Genomic DNA, 11,535 nt, shown 5'->3' with positions numbered 1-11,535 from the left:
CAAAATCTAACAAGGTGTTGAAATACGTCATGAAAAATCTGCTCTTTATGAGAGACACCAGTCAGAAATCACATTTAAAATGAATGCCGGGTAAAGATTCATTTTAGAAAATACCCTTTAAAAAAATTAAAAATAGCAACAATGAAAATCTAGATAAATTATTACAATATAATAATACCCACATGGACTATTTCATAAACATCTACAGTTAATATGGTAGAGTTGTGACCAAATGTACAAATCCTACAAAAAAATAACCAACTGGTGTATCCCACAAGAGACAAAATTATATAAAACACAGAAAATGTTAATCCAACAATAAAACAGTCACATCTATGTAATCCGAACACCTCCATCCCAAGCAAATTGTCTAGATCATGGAATCACATATCTGTATTGTGAACAATTCCATACCGGAAAAAAAACAAAAAAAAACAACTCAAAAACGAATTTACTAGTCAGAAGTTAATGGACAATCAGTGCATCTTTGTGTAAATTGTCATCTCTTGCTTCCCCCTCCCTCTCTACACGTAAAACACTATTTGTACAGTGATTCCTACTTATTTTTATTTTTTTTTTAAAGGATAAAAGCTGCGCTGACTATTCATTGCCCTTGACAGTCCATTACACAATATTTTGAGTAAATGTATCCTCTTAATACCCTTTTGCTTTTCTCTTGTAAGGATATTGTGTAACGAGTGGCAGTTTGACAGAGATGGGCAAGTTGAAGATTATGAAAAGGTATGTTAAAAGGATTTGGGCTCCGATTGCTCAGTTGGTAGAGCACATGCTTTAACTACGAATGGAGTAACTGGATCTTGTTAGTACTGGTGGAAAGTACTTTGCAATAGACTAACATCCTATCCAAAGGGTAGCAAGCAATTGCTATTATCCATTTCATGCTATACAAATGGCAAAATCACTCTGAAGGACTTCTATTTTATGTTGAAAGGATATTCAATATGACCAGGCTAACAAAAAAAATAAGACCATATCCCAAATCTCTCGCATTAAGAGTACATACTTATAGAGAAGGAGGACACCTGGATTACAAGAATGTGACTGTTAACACCTTGGTAATAAATGCATAGATGTTGAGCCCCAATTGGTTATATTAATATGTGAATACTTACAGGGGGAATGCCACCTCTTCCACCTCGTCCGCCGCGCATAGGTGGCATGGGATAAGGAGCATAGTAGAAATCATCTTCAAATGCATAGAAGTCATCGAAGTATGGATCTGAGGAGTTTTTAAAAATAAAAAGCATGAACCCTATCATAATCGATGGCAGTCAGATTGGCAACATTGCCCTTACAAAAATTAGAACAATAACCTTTAAAAATCGAAATTAAGGAAAAATTAGAACTCAGACCACACATCTAGTGCTTTTGTTAATAATAAATCCAGATAAGCAACATGACTGCTAAGTTTAGCCTCTGATGGTCAGAAGGGTAGCTACACCAAAAGCCACTTTTCTATTGAACAGCTTTGCATGGAAGGTGCCTTTGAGGGCAAGCAAAGTAGAGGAAAGCCTAGGCAGGGTGTCCAGCAGATTATCAGACTTAAAAATCCTACCTCCCCCCAAAAAATCCTACCGAGAAATTTAAAAGCCAAAGCACGGCCCCTGCGTGTCTTTAACCCAAAAGATTTAGCAATTCTATTGACAAAAAAAAAGAATCCAAAAGGAAAAGAGGCATTTCGCGAGATGAAAATGAATGCGGATTAGACGAATGCCAAACCGAAACTAAATTTGAGACTAAAATCGGCGGAAGAAAGTGAACCGTATGATCAAGTCAACCGTGTGGTTAATACTTGTATTAAATTATCACTGACATTGAAGAGCTCTCAAGGTAGTTAACTCTCCTTTATCCGGATTCGGTATTTTCCAGTATTTTCATAGGTAGGAAGGCTTAGGTCGACTTGATTCTAGCAATCGGCGTATTCGTTGCAAACGCATTTCGCATTTCCGCTCGGAATCACACGATCACTTAAAAAATCAGACCTCAGGTGCAATTATCCTACTTTTTCCTACCAGTCCGACCTTGAGGTAAAAAATCCAATTTTACCCGACCTCACTGGACACCCTGCTAGGAGAAGGCAGTCTCAAGAATGGCACAATTATAAACCAGAAAGAGTTCCATAAAGCTATTTAGTAACTATATCCAATAAGAACTGCCATAAAGAAAGTTAAGTTCATCCACAACAAGAAAAGAGGGAGTGAGAGGCAGAGATGCCATGTTAAAATACATGAAATTAGCCAGGGTCGACAACCCAGGAACAAAAATTTACTGAACTTTTATGCAAACACATCGACTGACCCCTTTATAGTGTGCTAAACTCCAGTAAAAAGACATTATGTACTTACCATTTTTCCATTTAGCTAAAACCCTGATTAGCACAACAATGACGAAAATACTCCAGGTTTTGTGCATTACCATACAAGTCTGCCACTACATGAAATTAACTAGTACTTTTCTTCTAAAATCTGTATGTCTTTTAAAATCTCCACAAAATTCATCCAATTCACTCAACCCTATACCAACACCTCCTTGCTGGCCTTCTCCCTATACAATTGAGGCACTTTTCATTATTGAAAAAGAGCATTCTCAGTTGCTCAATCCAAATGAAAATTATATACATAGTTTTCTTCAACTGCCACTACCATACAAAGATTTAAAATAGTAGCCACAATAGCACATATATAATTTGTCTTTGAAAATGTAAATAATGAAGGGGTAAAAGTAAACACAACCAAATACCGAGATTGTCGATGTTAGGGTAGAACGAGTTGAATCCTACCATAGGTTATATGAATTTTCCCTATAAAACGGTTTGGGTACAAAGCAGTATCTCTAAGTAAAATGAATAAGTTAACAATGTATCTATCACCCCACTGTACTTTTAGCCTTAAAACAAGCCAAAAAATCTATAAGCCTATTGGGTGAATTGCTTCAATAAATCATAAGCTTCTGGATATCATTAGGACAACCCTTAACCATTCCAAAATTTAAATATTTATGTCCCATTTTGGAAACTTTAACTGCCCTAGCAATTGACCACATTGCCAACACGAATGAGTTTTGATTCTTTGTTAGAACTATATCCTGCCATCCTCCATGGGTATTCAACCAGTTTTGTGTTAACTAAAACCAATTTAAAACTACTGCCAAATAATATGTAACACCAAGATGACTGGAACTCACCACCAAGATATGGCCTTCTTGGTCCAGTCCTGCCTCCATATCCCCCACGCATGAAGTAGTCATCATAACTGAAGAAAGGATGTCTCATCATGCGACGATCCTGGTCTCTCTTGCGTTGTTCCTTCTTTTTATTCTCTGTTGGTGGCTTGGCCAGGGAAATCTCAATACTGAGACTACCAACTTTCGTTCCATTCAAAGCATCCATAGCCTTTACAGCATCATCTCTATCCTCAAAATGGACAAATCCATAATCTTTGATTTTCTTGACACGTTCAACCTTTCCATATTCTCCGAATGTCTCCTTCAGAGAGTCCTCTGTGACATCAGCTGTCAAATGACGGACATACAGAACTTTCACCTGTCAACATAAATATAAACAAGTCTGCATGATATTTACCACTTAAATCACAAGAAAAATGGATGTACACTGTTTGTTTGTTTTAGTTTTACGGTGCTTGCAACACATCGGGTTATATCAGTGCCAGTAAAAAGGAAGAAACTGGTATAGTAAAAAAATTCTAAAATTTCAATTAAAACACCTAAGAAATATTAAGACAATAAGTATAATAAATTTCATTTGTATGGCACTATCCCGATTTCATCAGGCTCTAGATGCTTTACATTCTTAAGATAAATAAATACAACAAACAAAACAAAGCAATTTCAACTACTTGCATAGCAATAGACATTAAATTTTACACACAAGACAGGATAAACAAAGGGGATTGGTTCAAATAGGGAACAGACCTACAGCATACCATCAATGGAGATCACCTAAGTACCATCAATGTACTTTGAGATCACCTAAAAGTCTCATCCAGGCACCAGCACAGGTTACTTCAGAGAGGAACAGACTTAAATGTTTATATATTCAATATTTTAAAAAATAATAACGATCACTACATGACAGAGATGATATACACAGGTAAAAATATCAGCTCCCAAAACTATTCATTTGTGAGTTTCCTCCTGAGACAAGAACTCTGGCAAGGGCCAGGACAAAACCATATTCCAAGACAAAGAAACTAAAAAATAATATAGGGAGAGAGAGAAGACACAGCAATCAAAAATGCAAAGTGCTGACTTTCTTATTATTAAAGTAGGCCGAAAGGGTAGCATTATACTATCTGTTACTGAATGAAACAAGATGCACTAAACGTTGCACTGATTATATCTTATACAGCCACCCGGCGATTCCCCCAATTCTTCATATTCTTTGTAAAATACTCAAAACGGAAATCTCAAACAAATAGACCCATTCCCACTTGTTCGAGATTTCTGTGCTGCACTGTATCTACAATTGGTATGTTCTGTTCTCCCAGTAAGGAGCATTCTTGAATTGTACCTAAAAATGCAATAGAGGCCTGAAAAGAAAAGGAAAAATTCAATCACCTTAGCCATAGTTTCCTCGTCTGGTTCCTCCAATGGATCAGCCCAATCAACAATGACCTCACATTGCCAGAACTTGGGATGGCCAGTTTGCAACTTCCTTTTGGCAGTTGATGCAGCTTTGTGTGATTCATATTCCAAGAAAGCAAAGCCTCTGTTTTTCTGCTTGACATCATCTGCTGATCCATATACAATCACATCCACAAGCCCCTCTGGTTTAAAAGAAAATAAAAGGACATGGGATATTTATCTATATCCATTACTGAGAAATTCCATTTGCTCAAAAAAAGGATCTCATGAACCTAAATCGGTCACAGCGTTAGTGTTGGCAGTTGTTTTTGTTTTTGTTTTTAAGGGTTTTACAGCACTTGCAATACATTAAGGTCATATCAGCACCAGTAAAAAGGAAGAAAATGGGAAAGTAAAAAGTTCTAGAATTACAATTAAAGCATCCAAGAAAAATGAAGACAAAAGGGGAATTGGTTCAAATAGGAAACATGTAGATTCCAAGAGCACAATATCAAAGTACTTTGAGATCACCTAAAAGTCTCATCCAGACACAAGCACTAAGAGGAATACACTCAAATGTTTACAAATCGTATACAAAACATAATACGGTGCAAAACAGAGAGATGATTTACAAGGAAAAAAATATCATCCCCCAAAATTAACTAGACATTTGACTGTTTCCCTCTCAGCCAGGATATCCGGCCAGGGGTAGGACAAAACCAAGTAATCTCATTCCACGACAAAGACAGAAAGCAAGTTGGAAAACAGATATAAGGAGATAGAAGACATTAAGTACCTCCCTGCCCACTATGGGAGGTCAGGAACCCCACCCTGAGTGCATACCTGCCTACTTGAAAATCTACAAATCAGTAACCAACACAAAATTCATCCGAAATAAATTTCAGTAAAACTAAACCAAACAAAATATGATACATACCTTTTATATGTAAAACTTACTCTGATGACCAGCCGCCAATCAGTCCATATGCAGGGCTGCCAACTGTACACCAAAAAAGCATATGCTTTTCTCTCAAGATTTTACGTTATTTTGTGAGACTCAAATCTTAATAAAAATTGTTTTAATCTGTTTTTTCTTTCATAAGGTTTGTTGGTATTCTCCATGCTACCTAAACTATTTGTTTTAACAATTGATTATTGTTTTTTTAGTGGTTTGTTTGCAATGCTTAATTTCCACAATACAGTAGTATGGGATAATCATTAAAACGGACGAGTGCTATTCGTAATAGCCTTTATATCCACACAAATATTGCAGATTCTCCACTGGTAATAATAATAATAGAAGAAAAAGAAGAAAGGGGCAAAAAAGGAATTCTGAAATCCTTTTTAAACAGACTTCAAAAATTACCTGTGCGCTTTGAGAATTCCTCCTTTATTTCCTCTCCAGACTTGTTTTTGGGGATGTTGCCAACAAATAGTCTAACATTAGCAATGGAAATATTCACCTTCAGGGGTTTTCTGGGCCTGATCTCATAGTTGTGCAACTGAAAATAAAGATGTCACATTTAAGCTACTTCCATTGCAATCAATATAGATGGCATAAACTACTGTTTGGAAATTTAATAGATACTGTCAGTGGATACTTTATTTTCTGTGTTATTAAAATTCAATAAGTTACCTTTATGTTCCAGTTTTGCACTGATTTCTTACGATTTGATATGATCATAACTACTCGGGGGGGGGGGGGGGGGGGGGGGGGATTTCATTAAAAAATAACAGAATATGCTGAGGACTTACATGGCTAACAGCTTCAGCAGCAGCAGACCTTTCGCAGAAAGTGATAAATCCAAATCCTCTTGTTAATCCAGTAAGTGGATCCATCATCAGTCTCATGTCCCAGATCTTGCCGTATTTTTCGAACAATGGAATTAGTTCATCCTCAAATACATCATCTGGGATCCTACCACAAAAAATCTACAACAATGGAAAAAAAACATTAAATAACTTTAAGGTTTCCACTCACAAAGTGATACAACCAAAGAAAATCAGGGCAAAAATTATTATTCCTTATACAATGGAGACTGAAACCTGATAACAAGTATGGTAGAACTAAAGTAAAATCCTTATGATATCCGATCGGTTACATCAGTTTTATCACTGTTTGATACCAGTTGTTTTTGAAACGTGCAAAACAAAAACATAAAAAAATAAAGTTATCCAGGTTCAGAATTGGCGATAAATTGCCATATAGCAATTCATGTCTACTATTGATAACACCACTTTAATATCTTTACACAACAATTTATTGTTTGTTTGTTTTTAAAGGGTTTTAGTCAAATTCAAGAATTACAATTAGATCACCCAAGAAAAGGTAAGACAGGGGAACTGGGAATAACCAGAGATCCGATGTAGGTTCTAAGAGCATACCAGTAATGTACTTAGTTTGAGATCACCTTTAAGTCTCATCCAGACAAGATCCAACAAAGAGCAATACACTCAAATGCTTACATTATACATTCAAAATAACACATCAGAGAGATGATTTACAAGCAAAAAAAAAAACATCTCCGAAAACAATAACTATGCATTTGACTGTTTCTCTCCCAGTCAAGGACTCCGGCCAGGGCCAGGACAAAACCAAGTAATCCATGAGTGCAAGCAACTGGACCTCAAAAAGCCTGCAAGTCTACTTGTGACCAGACATATAATCTGAAAAAGCCTGCAGGATTCACGGACTTACCTCGTCATTTGAAGTCTTGTTCTCAAGACTTGTTCACAGCATCTGGTCTTCATAATAGTAGTCCACAATTGTTGTATGTTTAATCCAAAGGTTGTAATGCAGTAATTTGTTACGTTTCTTGTCACAAGTTGCACAAAAAAAAAAAAAAAAAAAAAAAAAAAAATCCAATCGGCTGGCACTCTTGCACCCATGGTAATCTCATTCCAAGACAAAGACAGAAAGCAATTTGGAAAACAGCTATAAAGCGATAGAAGACAATAAGTGTCACCCTCCCCCTATGGGAGGCCAGGAACCCCACCCAGACACAACACTTTACCTCATGGCCTGATCCTGGTTGCTGAGGGTCACCTCCTGGGGGAGGACCTCCATACTTCCGTTGCCCAGTTGTAACATCAAGTGAATACCCTGTTCGATCCAATATTTCCTGTTGGTTAAAAAAAATAAGTAAATCAATTTCTTTTCAACTTCTAATATTTGCCTACTACACTACAATTTTTCAGACAACATGCATCTTCACCTGTTTCACAATCACATTATTGGTTATTTAAAAAGATTTTTTTTAAACAAGAAAACAACAAAAGTAATTTTTAAAAACAACAAAACAATACAGACACACACAGGGGTGGAAATGGCAAATGAATAAAAAATTCTAAAATCCAAACCTGCAAAAATTGAAAAATCAAGTAACCTCCATTCACAGCAATCTCTAGTAATTACAAACTTATCTGGTTAATCGAGAAACTAAACTAAATTAGCATTTTAAATTAGTATAAAGCTCATAAATTGCAATATCTAAGAATATTGCTTTCGAAACACCCAAATAAACGACCGAAAGGCCCCAGTCATGTTGGTAGTATCAATACTATTGTCAAAGGAAGACGTGGTGGTTGTAGCTATGGTGCTCTGGTGGTGATGGTGTGATGATGGTCGTAGCAAAGGTGATGTGATGATATATCAAATGAGGTTGCGATGGCGATATACCTCTGCCAACCCAGTAAATCAGTTGCAAGTTTTGAGATAAAAAATCTTGGAGGACGGGATTCAATTCATAGATGAAATTTTGCACCTGTGACAAGATATTTTCCGTTATGTTATCAAATGTTTGTTTTTAGCATTCACCTCCTCCCTACTACTACTACCTGATGATGATCATTAAACATGGCAGTGTGCAGAGAAAACAAAGCGGGAAGCGGAAACAGTTAAGAATCAATGTCAATTTATTGTACTTCAGTTTCGATCATAAAAAAATAAATCACAAATTCCATGATCGGTAATCTCTGAAATTTAGATAAAAAACGGGAAGGCGGAGTAAGAAGGTGAATCCGGTTATTTCCAAGGCAATCAAGTCTGTGAAATCAAAACTTCAGAACAGAAAAAATGATGGAAGAATCCAGCTGCCTTAACTTAAGATAGGGACCTATACACCAGCATAAAAAATAAATGAAATAACTTAGGATCCTTACAAATGCAAACCTGCCAATCTTGAAATGAAAATCAGGGAGATATGGCTAAAATGCGGGAAGATTACATTTTTACAGTTGTCACAGTAAAGGTTGTTCACAATTATCTTATTAAATTTTATTTTATTAAGAACTGAATTCATCTCACTCCAGTTATATTTCGGTAGGCTTAGATAAACTTTACCTTCTAATATTAGATCGTCTTTCCTTTTATAGCCTTCCTCGAATTAATTTCTAATTAGTGAATACTTTTCGTTCTACATTCTGTCACGTAGCCACTTATTATAAAAGCTGATAGGTCTAACATTCGACACTCACTTCTCTTCACAATCTATGCCGGACGGCCAGTCGCTCTATTCCTTATATATACTGGAAGATTTTTATCTTTTGGGACTTTGTAGATATTATATCTACACCATTAGGACGCCGGAGCTTTTAACTTTGATTGTATAATCTTCAAGGATCAAACCTGAGCCCGTTGTCAAAGAGTTACACAATAACCCCTTACCAATTGCCTGGAAGTGGAATTTTACGAGCCCGAGCCTGTTATCAGACGAATATATCATCCAAACCTGTCAACTGCCTGGAAACGTAAACTTACGAACCTGACATATTATCATAAGTTACGTAATATATTCACATCTCTATTTGTAACTGCCACGATCACTGTTTATCTCTTTTAATTAAATTTCATCATTATTTTTATTTCATTGTAAACAAATCGTTAATTGTTTTTCATTTACAGTAACTAGTATATTCTGGGGCCTCATTCTACATATATCTTTATGCATAGTCGAGTAGCTCTTTTACTCACTTGAGACCATGACAACAGTAATGAGTTTTCATCCAGGATTTATATTCTATGGTGCAATATAATGGTTATATAGCAGCAGCGGTAGTAAGTGAACCTCTAAACATCAGGGAATTTCACCCATATACGTTGACAGATAAATAAACACTTAGGTTTTAGAGAGCTTGCTTGTAAAAATAAAATAATCAGAACCAGATCAGAAAAAAAAAAAAAAAAAAAAAAGGATCTTTCACATATAAAAGGTTTTGTCAAAAACAGTTGCCATAGAATCTACAATGTTAAAAACAGCTGAATACCAATCTTTTAAGATAGAGATGTATAATTAGTATAATTAAAGAGTAAAGAGGAATGAGAGCATACCGTTTTGATTGCACGACTGCTCATCACCTTATTCACAACAATTTATCCAACAAAGCAGGTTGGATTTCTGACCACCAAGACAATTTCCAACTGAATTCCGACATCTTAGGTAGGTCCCTCAAAATACTGAGGCCTAATTTCTGATCTACCTGGCCATACTGTATTGTCAAATTCACAGCAGTGTTAAACTTTATTATTTTAGAAGCCAAAAGTAGAAATGATGGCCTAAGGAAACTTAACAGTAAATGGAAAGCCTTCTAGTGCTAATGGGAGTGAAATAAACTCATTAATAATGCTGTGGTATCATTTTTAGCATTTACAATGAATGTGGCCAATATTTTCTGTACTTGAAGTTAGAAAGGAATGATCAACCCTCTTCATCTATATTCCCAGCAAACATTCACCTAAAATATATGTTTATAGAGAGGGTATATTCATCACCACAACCCCACTAGTACAACCACCACCACCATCACTACCACTACTAATACAACAACCACCACATGAATATCATTACCATTACTACTACTACCACCACATAATCACTACCACTACTACTATAATCACCACCATCACCACATCACCTAAACATGTACAAGTAGAAGGCTTGTTTTGTCCGATTCTACACCACACACACACACACACACACACACACACACACACACACACACACACACACAAAGACCACGAATGAAAGAAAAAAAAATTTGTTAAAAATAACTCACTTTCAACTTAGCTTCATCAGGCCCTTTCATAAGAGGATGGGGGTTGCCAAGCCTTAGTTTGTGTCTGTAAGTTTTCATCTGACCACAAAGGAAGGCACTTTTGTTTGTGACATGTTCAAGATTCATGTCACAGAAATGACGGAGCACTTTGATAGCATCATCAGTGGCAAACTCTTTTAAGGCATCCATTGCCCTATCGTCCAAATCAGCCTGAGTAAATTTTCCTTCATGAAAAGATAAACAAAGAATGGACCAATGAATATAAAACTGGTATTTGAATGACAAAAATTGGCCGAGATCAACCTTCTGTATTATATTCCATTATTAAAACATCCTTGAAATCTATTATCCTAAAGTCATTCCGATCACTATGGCTTTGTTGCTGGTGACCAGTTGATTTTATATGATTAAAACAAAAAAAAAAGATGCATGTATCAGTCCTTTTTTTCACCATTTAACTAACTTTATCGCCAACAAGACCAATAATACAAAAGTTTTAAATGCTGGATGCTTGGCCATTCTCAAAGGTGGTCTCATGTTGCACAATAGGAAAAAATTTAAAATACATCTATGAGCATGATTCCTCTTTCTAATGACAGCAAACTAAATCTCAGACTTGAGCTTGTAAGGAAAAAGATAATTCTACTCATTTCCAGGAAAGAAAAAAAAAGTTTACTTCATGGGAGAATCTCCCAGCATCATTAACGACACAAAATGTATCCCATTCCAAAACTGTAAAATCTATTGCAATCTCGTGGTTTAAGATATCTTATTATTATTCACAGTGTTAAATATTTCAAGGTAAAAATGTCTCTGTAAACTGGATTAAAATGTGATAACACCATTTAAAAACTTGCATAATCTATAATTTTTTTTTTT

General features: G+C 35.8%; 1 protein-coding gene across 1 annotated transcript; it reads right to left on the bottom strand.

The window, feature by feature from the left end:
• Positions 1 to 1,089: 1,089 nt before the first annotated feature.
• On the bottom strand, positions 1,090 to 10,876 carry LOC144961214 (heterogeneous nuclear ribonucleoprotein R-like). Its single transcript, XM_078894487.1, has 7 exons — positions 10,657 to 10,876; positions 7,617 to 7,724; positions 6,358 to 6,534; positions 5,969 to 6,104; positions 4,597 to 4,805; positions 3,205 to 3,562; positions 1,090 to 1,240 (listed from the first exon to the last, which is right to left on the bottom strand). The coding sequence occupies exons 1-7, from the start codon at positions 10,843 to 10,845 to the stop codon at positions 1,110 to 1,112; spliced, it is 1,308 nt and encodes a 435-aa protein (XP_078750613.1). The 5' UTR covers positions 10,846 to 10,876; the 3' UTR covers positions 1,090 to 1,109.
• Between the last annotated feature and the right edge of the window lie 659 nt (positions 10,877 to 11,535).

The sequence above is a fragment of the Berghia stephanieae genome, unplaced genomic scaffold (assembly GCF_034508935.2).
Source record: "Berghia stephanieae isolate SIO BIC M18660-M18661 unplaced genomic scaffold, UCSD_Bste_1.3 scaffold1773, whole genome shotgun sequence".
NCBI lineage: Eukaryota > Metazoa > Mollusca > Gastropoda > Nudibranchia > Aeolidiidae > Berghia > Berghia stephanieae.
The sequence above is the reverse complement of the archived record's forward strand: the minus strand, read 5'-3'. Positions and strand labels throughout refer to the sequence as shown.